This window comes from Rhineura floridana, chromosome 6 (genome assembly GCF_030035675.1).
Source record: "Rhineura floridana isolate rRhiFlo1 chromosome 6, rRhiFlo1.hap2, whole genome shotgun sequence".
Lineage (NCBI taxonomy): Eukaryota > Metazoa > Chordata > Lepidosauria > Squamata > Rhineuridae > Rhineura > Rhineura floridana.
The window spans coordinates 59,862,272-59,884,413 of NC_084485.1; the positions used below are offsets into that span (position 1 = coordinate 59,862,272).

General features: G+C 41.3%; 1 protein-coding gene across 1 annotated transcript in view; it reads right to left on the minus strand.

The window, feature by feature from the left end:
- C6H6orf132 (chromosome 6 C6orf132 homolog) overlaps positions 1–17,771 on the minus strand; it is a 41,289-nt gene extending 23,518 nt beyond the window's left edge. The window contains exons 1-2 of the mRNA XM_061632032.1: positions 17,271–17,771; positions 1,307–1,422 (exon numbers count right to left, since the gene is read on the minus strand). Of these exons, the coding sequence (XP_061488016.1) occupies positions 1,307–1,422; positions 17,271–17,418 (264 nt within the window). The 5' untranslated portion in view covers positions 17,419–17,771. The remainder of the gene's footprint in view (positions 1–1,306; positions 1,423–17,270) is intronic.
- Between the last annotated feature and the right edge of the window lie 4,371 nt (positions 17,772–22,142).

The window sequence follows — 22,142 nt, forward strand, 5'->3', positions numbered from 1 at the left end:
CTCCTACCACCTGAAGAATAACATTAAGTGGCATATTTTACTGGATCAGGGTCCTGGTGAGGAAAACTGAATATACAGCAATCATTGAATAAATGCTAACTTACCCATGGTGTACGTGACCACTTGGTAAGCTGGCTGACTGCATCTTACTAAAAACATTTACCACAGGCCAGGGCAACTGCAGATGTGGTAACATGACCATTTGTATCCAGTCTGTGTCAAAGCATAATCCTTGCCTCTACTCCAACCTTGAGGCTGCTATTAGTACTGTTTTGGAGGGAATGTCTACAGAACCATTGGTCTTATTGTTTACGATCAATTTCAGTTATTGCAGTTTAAGTATGTAGGCAAGGTGCTTGAAGGTATATGGCCAACTACTTCTCTCTTGACCCTTGCCCACCATGGCTTAGTGGAGATAGCTACCAGGTACTGCTGGGAGGGTCCAGGGAGTGTTTAATGCCTCACTGCAAGAAAGAGAGATTCTCACCACCTTGAAAGAGACGGTGGTGGATCCCCTTCTTAAGAGGAGATAACATTTTTTGTTGCTATTAAGAAATTCATCAATCTGCTGGTCTTCCCAAGATAATGAGCAGAACAATTGTAGTGTCTCGTGGAATGTCATATCCAATCAAATCACAAGTTCTTTCCAATACTTCAAGGGCAAAACTAGAGACTAAGCTAATTGTGGAAGTGCAATGAATGTGAATGTTTTTGTAATGTTAATAGCTGTAAAGGGACCTCAGCAGCATCCAGGATATAAGGAGGGTAGAGCAGGGGAGTTTAAGACCCCCTCATTGTGGGCTTAATGGAAATTCACTTTGATGCTGTTGGGTAAATCAAGAGAGAACCCTCCCATTCACACAATTAACTTCATGCCCCAAGACAGGACCCACCTCCAAACCACATGCAGGAAATCTGCCTCCTCATATTGGAACTCTTTTTATGCCCTCTATGTAGTCTCCATGGCATCAAATTCCACCTACATATAAATTTATTATGATTTTTAAAAAAAATTCATACAGCACTGGAACTTAAGATTCCATATTAGCAACATATGCCTAGTATGTGAAAGGTTTTGAATGCTAATTGTTTTTCAGACTGGCTGAAACTCATGGGGGACCACTAAAAGTATCCCATCAAAAGATCAACTGCAAGTCACCCAGAGATCTACCAGTGGATCCCAACCTACCTTCTGCCCACCTCTGCCTTACATTGTGTCTCATTCTATAGAAGTAATAACACAACTACATTCCATATACATGTAAGCTAAACCCAGGCCAACCTGGAGCACATAGCAAATACTCACAAGAGGTAAGAAAGTCAATAAAGGCCGGACTCTTGGACGTGCCTTAAGTGTTGCTGTTCCAGAATCTGTCACTGAACCAAAGCGATTATCCCCATAATAAATGCCATCCACTTCACCTAAGCCAAAAGAGAAATAGAAGCAAGTAAGCAATAAAAGGCAACCAAGTGCCAACATTGTTTGAAAGGTGTGGCTGTGAGACCCATCACATCTCCTTGAGGGTAATAGGCAGAACTCCATGAGTTTATGCAAAAATCCCTGAATCACTGCTTAAACTGGAATATTGAATCAGAGAGCTATCAAGACAACAATTTAAGCTGGCCATGTCTGTAATATCTTCTGTATAGCTGCACACTTGCTCCACTTTTGTTTGGCTCGTGCAAAGTGATCATGCTGTCTAAATTGCTTGTTATGTTTGTCCATGAGGATCACTATGCAGGTATGTTCAGGATTTTCTGAAAGTATATGGAATGCAAGCATTTCAGATGAACTAGCTTTTAGAATGTCAGGCTTATTTGGACATAGAGAATTTAGACTCATGATCTGAGATATACGGAATTCCATAGAACTGAGGGTCACTTCATATGTTATTTTTGTAGAGCATCTAAAGGCCATTTCACACATTAAACAGAAATAAAACTGGGTTTTGCTATTAAATGTAAACAGAGTTGCCACCAATTGCAGCTCTCCAACTAGTGAGTGCATGTGTTTGCAAACATGTTAGTGCCACATTCATGCTTGGCCATTTCTATGGGTTGTAAACCACCTTGAGTACAGTTATGTAGAAAGATGTTATACATATCAAAAAAGACATTTTTATATATACACACTTAAACAAAGTTATAAAATATAGAATATATAATGGTCTTAAAACATGAGTCCATTATTCAAGTTAACAACAGTCATCTATGAAAGGCTTGTACAAGTATAAAATGTACCTAATGGTTGCATGCTGCTGGCAGTCCACTCATGTATATAACTGACAGCAGCTGCAATCTCTACATTGCACATGTGGACAATTTCTATCTTTCATAAACAATGCTGTTTTCATGTATTGCATATCTATTCCAAAGTAACACATTGGCATTTTGGTCTTCCTCCAAATAGCTCAGAGTTAACCCATTTTGTCCTCAAAGAAACTCTTGTGAAGGAGGTTAGGATGACAACTGGTGACTTCCTCAACAACCGCTAGGACAGGGTTGGGCTACTTGTGGTCCTCTGGATGTTGTTGGACTGTAGCTCCCCTAAGCCCTAGCTAATAGTAGTCAGGGATGATGAGAGTTGTAATCCAACAACACCTAGAGGGCCACAGGTCCTTCTTCCCCCCCATCAACCTAGTGAGTAAGGATTCCCAACAAGGTACCTCCCATTCAAATACCAGTCTAATTTTATTATATATTACACTGGATCTCATGTAAGCACAGAAAGCAATAGAGAAAAAGGAATCTTGATAGCCCATCTCCAGAGCATACCATATACAGTATTTCAAATCTGGTGAAAATTACTCTGTCATTGACTTGTAGATCTATCCTATCCCCCCTCAACAGAACAGGTGGCTGAGTCTGTCCAGCTTCTGCTACCAATTGCACTCAGATGGTGGCTGACAGGTGTTGGCAGGCAAAGCGTGGATTGTGGTGTCAAAGTGTGAGCAATGACCTGTTGCTAACCACACACCACACAATCCCAGATGAATCAAAAGCTACCGCCTTTCCTTTATGAGTACTGCCAGCTGCACATCCCATGGGCAGGGAGTCTGCTTTCGATACACAAGTGCCTGGGTTTACTTTTATCATTTAAACAGATTTTGATCATTTAATCAGGCACAGAGCAAAGAGGGACAATAAGCCCTCAGTGTTGCTCAAGAGTATCACTGTTTTCAGCTTGGTAACCAGCATGCCTGCAGAGCCTTTTGTCTGGTAGCTTTGAAAGAAACACCAAACAGAGTAAGGGAATTCTCCATTCAGTGAATTTAATAGGAGTTCACAGGAGGTACAGAGTGAGGCTTTAGATTAAACTTCTAGCTTTTTCCTTTTACTGGGCTGCTTCACTCTTGCTTAAGCACAGCACCAAGGAATGGAAACAATTAGGAAACTATCCTGCATTGTTCATAATTACCAACAGAAATGTTCCAGCGTGCCCCACTTGTCGGACAAAGACAGCATCTTCCCTTGGGTACCCCCAGCCTCAGGATAACCTGGGCAAATGGCTGCAATGATTCCTCCTCATACTAATGCTGCAGCCAGGCAAGGTAAGAAAGGGATAAAGGAAAGGCACCTATAAAGGAAACAGTTCAGATCCATTCCTTTGGACTTCTCCTGTGCCCATCCTTATTCTTACCCACATTTATTTATGTATGTATTGCCTATTGTAAATTGTATTGTTTTTATTGATGTATTTTTATATTGATGTATTTTTATATTTGGGTTTTTTTTGTAAGCCGCCTTGAGGGCCTTTTGGCCAAAAGGCATGGTAGAAATAAACAACAACAACAACAACAACAATAATTCAGAGGGTGCAGAATACAAATAGTTAGGGTATTTTGGTGTCTGAGGAAGAAAAATTGAGATGATGGCAGAAATATAACAATAACTGATGAGTGGCTGACAGTTATCCTTTAATGTTTCCCCAAATCTGGTTCTTGAGGCAGGTCAATTCATTGTGCCTAATGATGAAAGAGGTGTGAAAATTGGAGGGAGAAATATCAATAATTTAAGATATGCAGACGATATCATACTACTAGCATAAACCAGTCATGATCTGAAATGAATGCTGATGAAAGTGAAAGAGGAAAGCACAAAATCAGGACTACAGCTGAACATCAACAAGACTAAAGTAATGACAACAGAAGGTTAATGAAACTTCAACGTTGATAATGAGGACATTGAACTTATCAAGGACTATAAATACCTTGGCACAGTGATTAACAAAAATGGAGACAATAGTCAAGAAATCAGAAGAAGGGTAGGACTGGGGAGGGCAGCTATGAGAGAACTAGAAAAAGTCCTCAAATGCAAAGATATATCACTGAACACTAAAGTCAGGATCATTCAGACCATGATATTTCCGATCTCTATGTATGGATGTGAAAGTTGGACAGTGAAAAAAGTGGATAAGAGAAAAATCAACTCATTTGAAATGTGGTATTGGAGGAGAGTTTTGTGCATACCATGGAGGCGAAAAAGACAAATAATTGAGTGTTGGAAAAAATTAAACCAGAACTGTCACTAGAAGCTAAAATGATGAAACTGATTCCATAAAGGAAGCCACAGACCTGAACTTACAAAATCTGAACAGGGTGATTTATAACAGATGCTATTGGAGGTCACTGATTCATAGGGTCACCATAAGTCATAATCGAAGGCACATAACACACACAATGTTAGGGACAGCACTAGGGCACACCTTGCATCCTTCTTTAGGGCATGTTAGCAACCCATCTCAAGCTATAAAATTATTATTGTGTCAGTGACCTAGCAACCAAGAGGTCTTTTGTATCTTTAAAAGTTGTGCAGGGGGAAGGGTTTTTCCTATTAGAAAGTTGCAAGAACACCTGCACTTAGCTGACTTTCTCTTCTCCTAAAGATACAGGATCAGTCTCAGGGACTGAACCTGGCAACCCTAGATAATGAGGTATTTGGTTTTGCATTTTCTCTAAAGCAAGAAACATACTTTCTATGTTACACACAACCAAAACTCTTATTTGCCATGGCTAGCTATGATGGCTTCTAGCTGATGGCTATTTCTGGCTTCCTAGAACTGATGGATTCTAATGATCCTCATCAAGAGGATGGTATATTCTCCTACTGCAGCTGCATTAGGGTTAGTGCAAGCATAATACTCGGGCATTTTAGATGAGATTTTAGTTGGGAACTGCCTTCCCTGTTCCTTCATCTTACATTTTTTACTTGTCTTTTGTTGTGTCATGTTTAAAAAAGTTGTATTCATATGTTATGTGAATAGTTTTGTTCGTATTTTTTGTGCACTGCCCTGGAGTATGATGAAGGCCAGTTAAGTTCTTTTTAAAATAATAATAATTATTATAATAATGAAATAAAAACCTCAAGATAATGCCTTTTTCTTTTATTAATTCTAGAAAGGCTGTTTGCTTTTCCTATTCTACCCTGCCTCTAGCTTCCCAATCAAATATTTACTCCATTTGTGTGTGTGTGTGTGTGTTTGCAAGCATTATGGGAACTGTTTACCAAACCTTCACTTCCTACAATAAACAAACTGTATATTTATACTCTGCCCTGCACCAAATGGTCCCATAGTGGGTTATAAAAATATCACAAGTACAAATTATCATTCAAATCATAAAAAATAAAACCACAAGACCAATAACAAAATCAACAGAACAGCAGTACAGAGCAAGGACCATAACTTCACTATTATTGTCATTGCTGATATTGTCATGCTTCATTTACAAAAGCAGTGAAATGACCGGCATTTTAAAAAGGAAATAATAAAGAGGCATGTTTCACTGCAAGACTTATGTAAAACGTTTACTTTTACTTTGTAAAGCCAGTGACTCCACAATTTGGGGGGAGGGGGTCCTTTGGGCAATTCAATCACAGTGCCCCCCCAGTGTGGAGGAAACTGGGTCTATAAATCATGCTTGCATGAGAGCCCTCTGACAAGTTTAAAAGAAAGTGTTTCTGGAGCCTCAGCAAATACCTGACCCTAATACTCTCTGGAGCAAATCCTGTTGGAAAGAGTTGTTTTACACCTGTAGAAGGATCTGGCCTATTTTGTGGGTACTGTACAGGCATCCTTTCTAAACACTGTGGGTAGTATTCAATGTTAGTCCTACTCAGAGTAAATCCATTCGAAGTTAATGGACCGGACTAACTTAGGTTCATTAATTTCAATGAGTCTCCTCTGAGTAGGACTTAGCTGAGTACAACCCTGTGTTAATTATAGTCATTTCCCTTGTAAAGATGACAAGGGGAGGAACCCTAGTGACAGAATTGGTGTTAGAGATGGGAACAGAACTTGGGGACTTCCTAGGTTCCAGCCTTATGTTCTTGCTATGGAACCATACCTCTCTGAGCTGTTCTTTCTAGTAATGAGCACCACAATCCATAATTTACTTTAATAAGGTTCTCAGCTGAGCAGCATGGATTAACAGGTAGGATCAGCAGAGATACTCCAAGGCTATCAGCCCCGCCTCTGCTTAAAGGGCTGTTCTGTAGCACTTTGCTGTAGAGAAAGCGAATATTAAAGTAAAACAGAGAGGAAGAAGGGAGACAAGCAGAATATGCACAATCAGCAATATAACAGAATGAAATAGCCACATTAAAAGATCCACACCCAACCCAATAAATTACATCGCATTATTGATTCAAGATTGGACAGATAGACAGGGAGAGACAGTAAAAAGACAATTTTATTAAAGAGAGGTGGGAAAGCTTTTTCAGGCACAGAAGTGTATTGCCCTCATGGGCAACCTTCCTGGGGCCGCATGCCAGTGGTGGACAAAGTGGGCGGAGCCATGGATGTGACTTGCACACATTGAAACCTCTGACTGTTGTCATTCGCCAATGAATGACAACAGTCAGAGGTTTCAATGTGTGCACACCCCACTCTGTCCTCCATCCAGGCAAGCAAGGCCTGGGGTTCCCTACCTCTGCCATAAAGGATTAAATAAGGAGATGTATACATACAGTACTGAATCAGTATTGACTCAGGATAGAAACACACACACTTTCCTACCGGGTCCAGCGCATCCCCACCTCTCTCTTCTGAAAACGAGGGCCACCCCTTTTAACTGTAAAACCTGATGGGAGCAGCTTGAGTGCATTTTTTAAACATTCAGCTCCAAAGAGATTTCACAACTGATCGGCAGATCAACCTATTCCCCCTCCACATGCGGCTAATAGAAACGCTTTGATCTGGCAACTAATGTGTTCACAGCCTCAGACAGCGACCAGCAGGCACTTTTCCTTACAGTGGATAATTTGTGCAGAAAATGCAGTGCATAATTCTCACCAGTACAAAGGGAAAAGACCTGAGTAAACACTTCTCAATGAAATATCCATTTCTGTTTATTTTTGCTTTCCTCATTAGCTTGCAGCTGAAATTCTTTGGATACCTAGTTTTCTAGATTATCATCCTGATAGGTCTCACTGACATCTGAACTCACCTGTCATAGAATGATAGAATAGCAGAGTTGGATGGGGCCTAAAAGGCCACTGAGTCCAACGTTCTTTTAATCTATGCTTGGTTGTCCTTCTAGATGGCCAAACTAAGCTAAAAAAAGCAGTGGATAATCAGATTAACCTTGAAGTTAACAATCTGGGTGAGGTTGCTGCTACAAATATCCACATCATAACTTTGATTCGACACACCCTCAAGAAGAAGGTTCCCCCAAATGCAGCTGCATGAGAGAAAGAAGTCAGTCCAAGCTGACATGTAATATAAGAAACTGGATGAGTGATGGTTTCAACACATTTTCAAACTCCAGCTCATCACATCCTCTTTCCATTCTTGGAACCCTTCTGAAGAGGTGGCGAACTGCAATTTGGATGTATGTCTGTCACAGTTGGACCACATCCAAGGTACACAAAATGGCACACAAAGTTATATTGCACCATTCATATGACTACTTTGCCACCAAGTGGAGACTTGGGTTGGCTCGGTCACGTCGAAAATGAGTAGAGATTAGCCCACACTCCATGCTTCAATTTGACTATTAAATCTATCCTGTTCAAATCTATCCCATGTATTCCCCAAGTGTTCAGAAACTTCAGTTGGTGCAACGTGCTGCAGCCAGAATGTTAACTGGGGCTGGTTACAGGGACCATACCACTCCCCTGTTACAAAAGCTCCACTGGTTGCCACTCTGTTTCTGGACACAATTAAAAGTGCTGGTGATGACCTATAAAGCCCTACATGGCTTAGGTCCAGGCTATCTGTCAGACCGTATCTCCCTATATGAGCCTGCCCGGGCCCTGAGATCCTCAGGAGAGGCCCTTCTCTCAATCCCCACATCTACACAAGTACATTTAGTGGGGATGCGAGATAGGGCCTTTTCAGTGGCTGCCCTGAGGCTTTGGAACTCCCTTCCTAGGGAAGCATGAATGGCCCCCTCCTTGCAGTCCTTCCGTCTGCAAGCAAAGACTTTTTTATTGCAATAAGCCTTTGGAACTGAAAGCTGTTAAGGACAGGACTTGAAGGGTGCTGCATTGCTATTGTCTAACTGTATTATTTTAAACTGAGCTTGAATTATTTTAACTGTATGTATGAATGGTTTTAATACTGTAAATTGTTTAATTCGATTTTAATCTAGACTTTTGTATGTTTTTAATTATATGTGTGCTTTTATCTGGAAGCTGCCGTGAGTTCCAGTTTTGGAAAAAGGGTGGGGTAAAAATAATGATAATAAATAAAATAAAAATAAATAAGTGTTAGGGTAGAAACACACTCACTGTTCTGCCGGTTTTAGTGCGTCTCCACCTTTCTCTTCTGAAAACGGGGGCATATGATGCTAGTCAAACTCCACCCCTTTTTACTGTAAAACCCAGTGGGAGCTGCTTGAGTACATTTTTTTAAAATTCAACTTCAAAGAGATTTCGCAACTCATTGGCAGATCAACCCATTCCCTTTCCAGGTGTGGCTAGTGGAAATGTTTTGCTCTGGCGGCTAGTGTGTTCACAGCCTTGCTCTCATGATGTTATTAAGGCTATGATTCTAAACATGCTTACTAGGGAGTAAGCACCATTGAATGCAATTTACTTCTGAGTAAGCATGCACAGGATTGTGCCACATGGCTCCAGGTAGGACTGGGAATGTTCCATATCTGAAACCCTGGACAGCCATTGCCCATCAGTGCACGGTCTTTACACCATACTGCATGAGGATTGTAGGTACCATGTATAGTATGTCATTTCTTATTTCATGATTGTGCAATCTAGAGATTCCTACATTTTGACAAACTCCCCCCCCTTAGGTTTCTGTGAGCTGCTCTCCTTCTCCACCCATCCTGCAGTGTACTCTCTGCCCACACAGACTCTGCTCAAGTGGCTTGTCTGCCTTTCCTGTGTTGCAACTGCTTGCCAAAGGCAGGTTTAACGTGCCGTGGGAAAGCTAGGCAGCAGCAGTATCCACCAACCTGTCCCCATCTCTTATTCAGTACCCCCGTCTGGAGATCAGATGTCTCACTTAAGAAACTCTGATATGGCTTTGCATCCACTTTTTAAAGCTTGCTGAAAAACTGAATCTATACAAATTTGTATGTGGCACCTTCACACCTTTTTTTTTTAAAGATGCTTTTAAAGCTTTAAAAAATGTTTTTAAAGATACTTTGTTTAAATATATTTCAAAGTCTGTTTTTATGATGTTTTAAGGAGTTTTCGGTGCTTTTGTTTGGCACTCTGGGCTCCTACTGGGAGGAAGGGCGGGATATAAAATAAACATACATACATACATCTTTTGTTTTATTGAAGCACCTCTTTACACTGGCCTTTGACATTTGAGATGCATAGTTTTAGGACCCACCCTATTCTTGTGACTATAATTTGTTTAATTATTTGTAATTTGTGTATTATTATTATCAACAACAACAATAAGGCAGGCACCATCTCTGCTATCTTTTAGGCGCCTTTTGAAGACTTTCCTCTTTCAACAAGCCTTTTAAGGTGAGACCTATCCCAGTCTGCGTCTGTGTTAGAATTGCTTGTTAATATGTGTTTTTTTAATAATATGTTTTAACCCTTTCTTAAAAGATGTTTTAAAAGCTTTTTAAAATGTTTTTAACGTTGTTTTGTTTTAATGTATTTTAAGGTCTGTTTTTATGATGTTTTAAAGTGCTTTTAGCGTTTCTGTTTGCCACCCTGGGCTCCTGCTGGGAGGAAGGGTGGGATATAAATCAAATAATAAATAAATAAACAGCAACAACAATCATCATCATCATCATCTGAATGGAGATTGCCCTTGGAGATGGACACACAAACACACACCCATAAATGGTCTGGTGCAGATAGTCACTTCCAGACTGTCACTATTTTGGGGTGGGATTCAATCACATACCAGCGAATTCAGGTTGGGCAATTATAGTGGATTAGGAGGTCTTGCATTACAAACCCACTTCCCCTAAGATTGGACTTTTTATGATAAAGAAAGTGATGGGGAAAGGCACTGGAAAGTGTGGGATAACATTTTTTTTCATGCAACTTAATTTGACCTGCCTGCCTACAAATCAGAATTAATGGTCATTAAAGAGCCAGTGTTGTCTAAACTCCCTATAAACAAATCAGGCTGAATGCTACAGATCACCTGGAAGTGTCTTAACTTTCTGCCCATTTGGTACAATACCTAATCAACAACAAGATACATACAGAAACAGGGTGGGTTTAGGGTCTATATAAATATATGCTACATACCAATATGTTTAATAATGCCCAAGGCTTTTTTTTTAATCATGAAGCACAGTCACTTTGAAAGAAAGTAATTTAGACTGGAGAAATGGGGGGGGGGCAAAGAGGAGGGAAAGTTTAACCATTTCCCGTCCCATCATTTCTCTGCCCCAAATCCCCTCCAGACTCCTGTCCTATCTACAGTGCTAAGGCTTTTGGACAAATCCTCATTATGAGCATTACCTGTGCCAAGCAACTGACATGGAATGAGAAGGAAGCCAAACAGCTGAGAGATGAAGTTAGTGCGCTCCTGTGAAGCAAAAACTATGATATATGCCTATACGGACACCCGTATGGGCATGTCTCAGTTTGGCATGTGAATCAGCTGCAAAAGCCAACTTGAATAACATGACAACTCAGCTGGCTTGCTCCTGGTTTTGGTATATTTGGCCAACGTCTACGCCTCAGTAATTGTTGACAGTCCACAAATGTCTCACACCATCCCTGCCCAAGACAGTAAAAAGAATTGTGAAATTCTGCATGTTCCTGTCAGCCTTGGTACTGAGAGTGCAACCGTAGATTTCAAATTCCAACTCTTTAGTCCACATAACAGAAAATTGAATTTTCAGGCTCATATGTAAGACTGAAGCAGGGGCCCTGACTGACTCCACCTACAAAGACTGCTGCTGCTGAAGGTGCCCAAGGACACCTCGCTGCGAGTCCTGCAAGAACTGGTGCTTGCTCTCAGGTCTGCCCTAGGAGGGCAGGGCCCTGACTGACTCTAGCTACAAAGGCTGCTTCTGTTGCTGAAGGTGTTAGAGACCACCAGGATGGGGTCAAGATTTAGCTTTGGAGATAGACATACTACTTTTGTTGTTTTCTGGATGATGTTCTTGTATTTTTATTGTTAGACCTTATGAATTATCAGTAGATTGTTTAATTTTATGGTATATTTACTAATAGGAGATGTTTTAATGAGTCTATGGTTTGTACAACTATTTAAATTTTGTTATGTCTTGTAACTTAGCACATTCTCTTTTGCAAGCTCTTTGATGTTGTGAGCTGCTTTGAACATGGTTTACTATGGAAAAGTGGCATACAAATAAACAACAATGGATCCTTAAGTCCAAACCTACTGAAGGTAAAAACAGTACGTTGCGCCTGATGAAGTGGGTGCTGGTCCACAAAAACTTCCGTCACGATCAAAGTGTTAGTCTTTAAAAGGTGCTACAAGATTATTTTGTTGTTTTTGAAATAAAAAGCTGGGGTGAAATCCACGATGGAAGTCTCTTATGCAGATGCCATGGGCGTAAACTTCACAAGGGACCACACCTGTCCAATTCCTCTTAATGCAGGACCACACAATCTTAGGGCACTTCCAGACTGTCGGTGTTTTGAGGTTGGATTCTGTCATGTACTGGCAAATTCAGGATGTGTAATTAAAATTGATTTGGGATTCTTGTTTGTTTAATCATTTAATTTATATCCCACCCTTCCTTCCAAAGGAGCCCATGGTGGCAAACATAAACAAAACCATTTAACAAAAAGAAAAACATACTAAAACAGTTAAAAACATTCTAAAACACAGTTAAAAATATTCTAAAACACCGCTAAAAACATCGTTTCAAATTTTGACTTTTTTTGTGATAAGGAAAGTGATGGTGAAATGCACTGGGAACTGTGAGATAACATTCTTGAAGCAATGTTGTCTAGCCTACTCTCAAACAAATCAGGATGAATGCTCAGTAAACAGGTTGTCTGGAAGCGACCTTAGTTAACGTGTGGCTTTGCAAACTGAACCATCTTGGGTCAAGAAAACATGGCAAAGCCTTTCCAGAGACTAACAAAAAAACCTGACATGTATAACGGGCACTCTAATGACAGGTGGGGAGGGACAATCAGAAAAAAGGAGATTCGGGCCAACAGGAGACCACTGAGTGCTCTTAGATATGCCCAGATATGCCTGAACACCCAAAAGCCCAATATAAAAAGTGGTTTTCTGCTGGTCTTCAGTCAAATCAATCAACACACTAGTACATAAACAAAGCCTACATACCCTTAATTTTTTGATTCAGTAAAATCAGTTAAACATGGAACTGGCTGAAAGGTTAAGGAGAACTTGCACCTCTGCTCAATGCTAGAGTCTCCTTAGGGACCTAGAAACACACTGGCTTTGATGGACAGTTTTCCTGGGAATGCTGACTGGCACTGAAAGTGGGAGGATACATTTTAGAGATACAAATAAATAATAAAAGATGCCCTCTGCTCTCAGTTCGTTGGTGCTAGCATTTGGCAGGAGCTTATTTCATGTCTCACATTACAGTTTTATGCATGAACATTGAACATAGACACAGGACACATTTATTAGAATCACAGGGGTAGGGACTTTGGAGGTCATCCAGTCTAACCACTTGCTTGCTCGATGTAGGAATCTTGCCATGATAGCATCCTCAACAAATGGCCTCTGCTTAAATATGTCAAGCAAAAGAGAGCCCAGCACTTCCCAAAGCTGTCTGCTTTGCTGCCAAAAAGGCACAGCTCTTGCTATTAAGAAGTTCCACCTAATATTTAGCTGACATTTACTTCCTTTCAGTTTTCACCTAACCGTTCTAGTCCTGCCTTCTGAAGAAAGGGAAAACAAGTTATTTTTATTTCTACATTTTATACCCTCCACACTGCCAGTGCCAATATGCTAGTACTGCTATGGCTATGGGGATTACGTGGGGTAAAAGACACAAACTGCCTTGTGGATAGGCAGCAATGGGCAAAGAACTAATGGGGGAAACAGGCATCAGTGGGCAGGGTGGGAGGCTTTCTGGAGATGGATGTGCTACAGGCATGTATCTCCTCTTCCCCGCTTCTTCAAAACCAATATGCATGGAGGACACAAAAAGCTATGCTTGATGAGGACATGAAGAAAAGTGGTGACAGAATGGGTGACTCTTACTTTCTGGTTATACTTGCACAAGGGGCATCCCCCCATTTCAGGAGAATCCTCTGCCTGAACATGCCCATCTCAAATAGCTATAATGCATTAGTAGGGGCTATTTGTAAGATATGTTATGTCATTTGCTGCACTGCACACGAGAAGCCTCTTTATGTTGATGGCATCCATATCTGTAAGGGTGGTGCCAAGAAAAAGGAGGGACCAGGGACTAGATTCAGGAATCTCTGAGTCAGTGACACCCACAAGCCCACACCCATCTCCGGTTGGGTAAACTGTTTACTTTGCAATTCATCTGACACAAACTAAGGCAGGGATTAACCTAAGCATCAGATCTCTTTTAGCACATGCAGCATGGAAAGTATTCAGCAAACATTGAAGGTGGGTTGTATAATAGCCAAGCCTGGGGAACCTTAGTACTGTCCATACCCACTGGTGCACCTCAAATTGGCAGCTTTCTCAAGGTGTCTCAGTGGCAGTCAAAGACAGACTGGGGGCAATTCTGTATCACTTTTCAACAACAGTGAACAGAAACCACAGGTGGCCCAAGTCATGTTCTACCACATACAGAAAGAAAAGATGTACAAGTTTTCACTCCAAAGTATATGAAGTGCAATTCCAACAAAGGAAAAATGGTGAGATACAAGGAAACAATGGGACAGCAAAACGATCATTTGTAAATAGCCCAGCAGCACTAGCCCTTAAAAAAGCTTGGATATGGGGATAACAATGTGAGAAAGCCACATTGCTTATGTGAATTGACCACATGGTAAGCTCCACAAGTATGTTCTCCTAGGACATGGAGACCAACACAATGGTATCACTCAGACCAGCCTCCCGTAACCTGCTGCCCACCAGATGTTTTTGACAACAGTTCCCATTGTCCTTGATCATTGGCTATGGTCCCTTGGGCTGTTGGGAGTCCAAAACATCTAGATGACAGCAGGTTGAAGAAGACTGACTCAGACCATCTAAAATCAAGTGAGCTAAAATAGCATCTTACAAACCATTAATAATGAGATCCAATAACAAAATGTTATTTGTTATTCAGAACTAATCTATTAGTTTCAGCCATTAACCTGGATATGAAACCATGTCAGTGTTTCTGGTTGTATGCATCAACATCCCAGATACTGTCTTAGGAGCATAGGAAGGTATCTTATACTGAGTCAGGCCACTGGTCCATCCAGGGCTGTGGAGTCGGTACACCAGGGCTTTGACTCTGACTCCTCTATTTTTCTACTGTCCGACTCCAACTCCTTCATAAATGGCAAATGTATATTAACTAGTAATAACAAATTTACTGTAGTAAAATGGTAGCACAAGGCATTTCATCGCCACCACGTGAATCCAGAGCTTGGAAAAGTTACTTTTTAAAACTACAACTCCCATCAGCCCCAGGGATTGGGCTTGTGGGAGTTGTAGTTCAAAAAAGTAACTTTTCCAAGCTCTGGATTCATGTGGTGGTGACGAAATGCCTTGTGCTACCATTTTACTACAGTAAATGTGTTATTACTAGTTAATATACATTTGCCATTTATGAAGGAGTCAAAGTCGGAGTCGGAGTTGGGTCCATCCAGTTCAGTATTATCTACAACCAGGTTTGGGGAATCTTTGGCCCTTCAGATGTTGCTAAACTACAACTCCCATAATCCCTGATATTTGGGCATGCTTGTTAGGGCTGATGGGACCTGTAGTTCAGCAACAACTGGAGGGCCAAATGTTCCCTACTCCTGGTCTATACTAACTAGTAGTGGCTCTCCAGGATTTCAGACAGGGTATATTCCCAACCCTACCTGGAAATGCTAGGGACTTAACCAGGGATCTTGTGCATCCAAATAGATGCTCTGCTAGTGAACTACAGCTCATCCCAAAATTGCTCCTAAACTACTGAAGCTTTCTTTCCTTTTGATTTTAAAATAATGCTGAATGTACATATTTTTATTTTCTCACTACCACTATACATAGGCTTCTTTCCCATTAGGAGGGGTTGACACTGCATACCTTAAGTGAGGCTCCTTGGTCCAATAGAGATGGAGCCTCCCTTCCCTTTTTTGTGAAAATATTGTTTGTGCCTGTAAGGGTGCTCAGAGGCATAAGTGCATATATAGCACAGTGCCAATTGGTTCATCTCCCTCTCCCTGCTCACTCTTAGAATGAGACATGTCCTCGAGCTGGAGCTCTGAAAAAATGTTGTACCCCTCTGGAATTTGCTGTCCAAAATGACAGCTTTCCATTGCCTCACACAGAAAGGCCTGTCTTGATTCAACAATATTGAGTTTTTTGCATATTTTTTACCTGACCCAAAGGTCACCCACAGCCCTGAGAAAAAGAAGTGTGTGTGAACAGGAGAAAAGGACAGCAGCAGAGAATAGGAAGAATTGCAGTGGAAGAGGCCTTTGCAAATTCACTCATAAATCTTTAGGATGCAATACTGTTATTATTGTTCAACCTTGGCCCACCCCATGGAAATTCCTGAACACAGAAGTCTGTGATTGCGCAAAGCTTTCTAAAAGATCAGACATCAGAAGAAGCTTATTTCTCACTTTAGCACCTAGAAGTGCTCCAGTATCGGCAGACATATCTCAGACTAGGAGCATACCTTGTTAATTAAACACCGCATAACTTTTTTTTCCCCATAGCGAAGAAGTGACTCATTCTTTTTAGAAAAGTGAAGGGCAAAGCTTCACATTTCATGTCATCTCAGAGAATTTGATTCTCCTTTATTAGGTCTCACTTTCATCCAGTCCTGGACATTGAGACAGAGTCAGCACAACTGCCTATCTTGAACCAGCACACAGCTAGCTACAAGTTACATAACTCTGGTGGCCTACAAGGGCGTCAACTATGAAGAACTATGCTGCGCAACGTCCATTTGTTCCAAAGGCATTTGTGGGGTATTTCTGTACAAGCCCCTGTTGAAGCAAACAGACATTGCACCACAGCAATGCTTGGCGGCAGCACCCCAACCTTGGCAGATCAATCCCCATTCGCTTAGTTAAACTCAGCCTCTTCTGACACCGTTCAGAGTTGTCACCCACCCATGTGAGCCTCTAGGCTACTGCACCACAATTACAAACTTCAAGAGAAGAAATAAAATTCACAGAATAAACACATCTACTGCTGTCAGCACTAGAGGCCCCACCAAATATCCCTCTCGAGGTTTCCTTATGGTTGTAATCAGTGTTAACTCTAATCTCTCTCAAGACAAGTGTCAGAGATTTATTTATAACAACTGTCTGGTGGATCAGCTGTGCATCTTACACTCCATTACCTTCATATCTTTGCTTTACAAGGGATCTATTGGAATTCACATTCTCCTTGGGTTATTTTTCCTTTCCTTTTTTTAAAAGAGCAGAACACAGGCTCCTAGTTTACTCTTGCAGGTTCCAACATGCTTCTGTTTAATCCAGTCATTCCTACCAAAGGCTGTAGTTTCCCAACTGTATGGCTGATGATTAATAAAGCTCTCTCATAGCCCCTGTGAAGCACCCTGACCAATGTCAGAGCTGTTCACCCCACTTCTGAGTGTTCCAGTCACCCCCACCTTTGAATATTCTACAAGCTGGAGCCTGATCGGGTGAAGTTGCCCAGTGAAAGAGCAGACTCCTGTGAGTCCTCTCCCTGAAAGCTCAAAAGAGGGAAAACAAAAGGGAAGCCATATACTGACCAGTTCTTGCCAGGCTGTCAGAAGCGACCTCCTGTGTGAAGATCCAAGGGGGGTTGGTGACGTAGAGGGAAGTGGTGGAATTGTTGCTGGCATGTTTTTTCCCAAAGAGTCTGCTAAAAGTTCCTTGCACAGAGTGATGCTTCTTCATCTTTACTGCTGCCTTCTCCGGTGTGTCTCCAAACTCTCCCTCTAGCAAAACATATTTCCAGTTTGCTCAGCTACCATCCTGTACGCAGAGCTCCAGCAGGTGCTAGTCTTCTGAGCTACCTTGTCAGCTGCTTTAAAGCTAAACCACCTGAGCAGGTAGAGGGCTGGCTGCTGTTACCTGGCCACACCCCATAGCAGCTCCTTTGGTCACATTCTTTCCTCGTTGCTACAATAAGCCATTGTTACACCCGAGGCAGTTCTTCAGCCCGGGGCCTGGTAGAGGTCTTCCCCAAGGCATTGCCACGTCCAAAGGAGACTATAAGGTTTACAATGGTTCCTGGTTTTTTAAAAAACAGAATGGCAAAAATCAAGCACACCTTCCAGGTTTTCAGAGGCAAAGCTAAACAAATAGGAAAATGTTGATTGCAAACACATGAATTCTCCGACCTCCCAGGTCAATATTTATTTAGCCTTATAACCTTCCCTATTAATTCTCATGGGGAAAAAAAATCTAAATCCACATATCAATGGCATTTATAATGTTTAAAATGAAGGTATAAAATAGAAACAGGCAGCAATAAGAACTCCCTGCTTATTTGTACTCACTGCATTTCTGCCCTTGTAAAATCTCTGTCAACTCAAGCTGAGGTTTTGATACAAATTCAGTACATTAGTGGACAATTTCTAAATCTGAGTGAAAAGAGTGTCCTGAAATTCTCTAACTTGTTCATCAGTGGCAAAATTGGACTGTGCGTGTATGTGTGTGTGAGTGTGTGTGGGAAATCACTTCACCAAATATTCTCCAGGGAAAGAAGAAACTTTTTACTTTCTTGAAAGTGGGCTTCATCATTAGTGGTGGTAGCAGGACAGTTTTTCTTTTTTCCTAAGGTTGTTTTGCTACTGCTGTGGTGGCTGTGTTGGCAGCCTGGCCACCATTGTGTGTTTTCCTCAGTGCCCTGGATCCAGCATCATTCCAGGTCATGGTGGTGGTGGTAAATTGTGACCATTACAAAAAATGGTGTCAAATATCCGGAGAATAATTGGCAAAATGACCTTGGGGGGGCTGAAGAAGAAAATCTCAGAAAAATCTCTTTGGACAAATCTTGGCCCAGCTCCAGAGAATTTTAGTGACAAGTTCAGATAAATGTGTAACACCCTTCAGAAAATTCCACCTTAAGAACCAACTGTATGGCTGCTTCAATGTGTTGGTTGAGCTGAATTAAAAAGATGGGGATTCATGTGGGAACCTCTTCACATTTGAATAGTTTATACTTGGAATAAGTAGTGTGCGATTCTTCTTTATTATTTCAAAATTCCTATTACTTTTTTCAGATTTGCAGGAAACAACAGTCCACGAGCTCACAAAACAAACAATACACACAGAAAAAAATATTGTGGCAAAGTGTAAGCTTTCACCTTGAGGAAATTTTTCCCCTGACATTACCACTGTGTTTCTATGGGTGGTATTAATTGTTAGTTCTACTCAGAGTAGACCCATTGAAATTAACACACATTACTAACTTCAGTTCATTAATTTCAATGGGTCTACTCTGCATAGGACTTACAACCCTGTATTTTTTTTAATTTGCGGGTGGACAGAAAGTAGACTGTGGTCTAGTGGCAGACAATTGGCCAATTCCCAGCAAGTGCAATTTTCAGCATTTGCTGGCAGGGCTAGTCCATGACATCTTGCTGCCTGAGGCAGAAGAGCAAATGGCACCCTGAACCCTGCCCCTGGGGAGTACCCAAGACAGGCTAAATTATTTTGGCACCTGAGTCAAGAAATTCCACAAGCACCTCTTCCTCTGCCTGGCAGTAAAAACACAACAATAAATTAAATTACTAACAATCTGCTGTCCTTTCATGACACCCAAAATCAGCTGCCTAAAGTGGGCACTTCACTCTGCGTAATGGTAGAGCCAGTCCTGTACAAGTTGCTGTGACTCTTGCAAAGAATGCTGGACTAGACTGAGTTGGTCTGATCCTGTGAGGCACTTCTAATGTAAATGAGCAACTATGATCACTTAACATGTATTAGTTATATGTCTTAATTCTTAAGAGACACTCTTGCTTTGTAAATTTGATCAGACCATAGGGGTTCTAGCCTGGTTTAAAAAAAAAAATAGATCATGCAACAGTGAAGTCAACCTGCCTTTATTTTAAACCGTCATCAGATGGTGAACCTGTCCCACTGAGAGACATATCCGCTGACTAAAATATGCAGTCATACCAGATTTTTTTAAAAAAAATTAGAAGGCAGAACCACAGTTTCTTCAGCCACTATCAATTTATGAAACATCACCTGTTGTTTAAGCCATGTTGAGGGATCTTGGGTGTTCTCAAGGCTTTTATAAGAGATAATTTGCCAGAACTATCTCAAACAGTTAGGGGAGGGGCTCAATCAGTGTATAAACTTCATTTTAAGCATTTTTCCAATTGCCCTTCTGGCTTTCAAACCACAAGAAGAGCCTTGCAAAAGTCTTAAGGCTTGCACTTCATTTTATCAATGAAAATAAATCCGTTATTAACACCACTGACATTTATATAGCACACTTCATTTTCACAGGGCTTCCCGTACATCTCAGTAATCCTTACAACAGCCCTGTAAAGTAGTCCAGAATCATTATCCCCAGATTACAGATGTCAGAGGCAGAGAGAATAGTGTGTCTTGCCTAGTTTCTCTAACGGTGCTTGTGGCTGTATCTAGAAGCGATTTAATAAATAAAATAAACTTGAACTAGGGACTTCCTGGGGACAACACACACTCTTATGGCATTTCTACACAATAAACTTATTAGCTGTATACTAATGTAATAGGCCTAGCTTCCTCCTAAGACTCCTGGGAATTATAGTTTGATGAGGGTGCCAAGAAGACTTTATTAGAAGTTTACAGTTCCCCACAGTGCTCTGGTGAGAACGATAAAGTACAATAAACCTCTGTAGTAGAGAGATACTTCTGCCACTATACAACCCCTGCTCTAAAAGGCATCATGCGTAATAGTTTGTGTCTTTCAGTGGTGCTCGACTTCAGTCCACAGTTTTTATCTAGCATAGGAAGCTGCCTTATCCTGAGTCAGATCACTGATCTATCTAACTCAGTAATGTCTACACTGATTGGCAGCAGGGTTCTCTCCCAGCCCTACCTGGAGATGCCAGGGACTCAACCTGGGACCTTCTGCATGCAAAGCAGATGCTCTACCACTGAGCTACAGCCCTTCATTTCTCATCTGGAGATTACTACAGCACTTACGATTAATGAATTTGCCATTCCATGGGCTTGATCCTTCCTTGCGTAGACTGGGATTATTTGTCAACTTCTTTGCTTTTGGGGATTAATGATCACAACATCATGTACTTTGTGTAACTGGTGATTGATTGAACTTTGTATCACATCGGGCAGGGCAACTGAAATGAAATGTCCTTGTTTTGATCAGGGCCAGCTTCATGTTTGAGGGGGCTCTTGGCAGGGCCCTCTGGTAGGTGCCATCCTATATCTGTTGACCTCCACAAACTTGCCTGTCAGTAGTGAGAGGATGACAGCTGCCATTTAAATCCTACACAATGCCTCCCATGTAGCTTCACCCCAGTATGGGAAACTAAAATAGTGGCTTCCAGATCTAGCCATTTGGCATGGGTGGCTCAGAGCAGGTATCAATATCTCTCCCAGGTGCTGGGCATGGCTGCTGGCCTAGGCTGATCAGTGATGATTCCAGGCCAGGTTTTTTTATATTTTAGAGCAGAGGTTGGCAGGCTTCAGGCTTGTTGGATCTACTTGGTTTTTTATTTGAACTTCAAGATCCGTTATCCATATCCAGGTACAAAACATATACAGTGACAATTATAAATGCAGGGTGCCTCTGAGTCTGGGCACATTCTGAGCCAAGAATTTGCTTTTCAGTACCAGAACTGAATTGAGCTCAAAAATCACACAAAAATCTACTCCTCATTAGCTTTCTTCATTTCGGCAACCTCTTTTAGGTGCAAATATTGTTTTATTGTTGTTATTTTAAAACAACTGGGAATCAAAACTCTTGCCAATGTGCAGAAAATCACTGGGAGCTCTACCAGTAGATCTCACTCCACTTTCTGCCCACCCACTGTGATAAGAGTATGTTCACACTGTGTTAGAGGCTGTTCACCACAACCTCAAATCAGTCCTGGTCTGATCCAACACAGAAAATTCATGACACATTTTACCACCGTCTGATCACCATCTTCTAGCAAGACTGAGAAAATGACAAGAGGACACCAAGGGATTCATCTGGGCACCTTAAGCAGTGATCCCAATCAGTTACTTGGAAGCAAATTCCACTGATATTTATGAGTGTTCCAAGCAAATGTTTGCAGATTTGAGCAAGTGAGTAAGAGATTAAAAAGACAGAGGCAAAGGCCTGCCAAACTATGACATACTGGAACCATGCAAATCTGTTGACTTCCAGCTCATAACTGCTTTGTTCTTGGGCTTTTGTACTCCTACATCGTGCTGAGCTAAGACAAAGTTTGTCTTAGCATGTTGCCTGAACCCAGGTTCATGGTTAAGCTCTCTCCTCTCATTGGAGAAGAAATTTGGTTCCATTCCAACTTTAATGTGAACCTACCAAATTCACACTTCCCAAAATGGTGCATGAACATTCCTCAAAATTCACACTTCTCCCAATTTTAAGACACAGTTCTCCAACCAAATGATGTGTACAAAAATGTGTATATAAGAAAAAAAATGTGCAT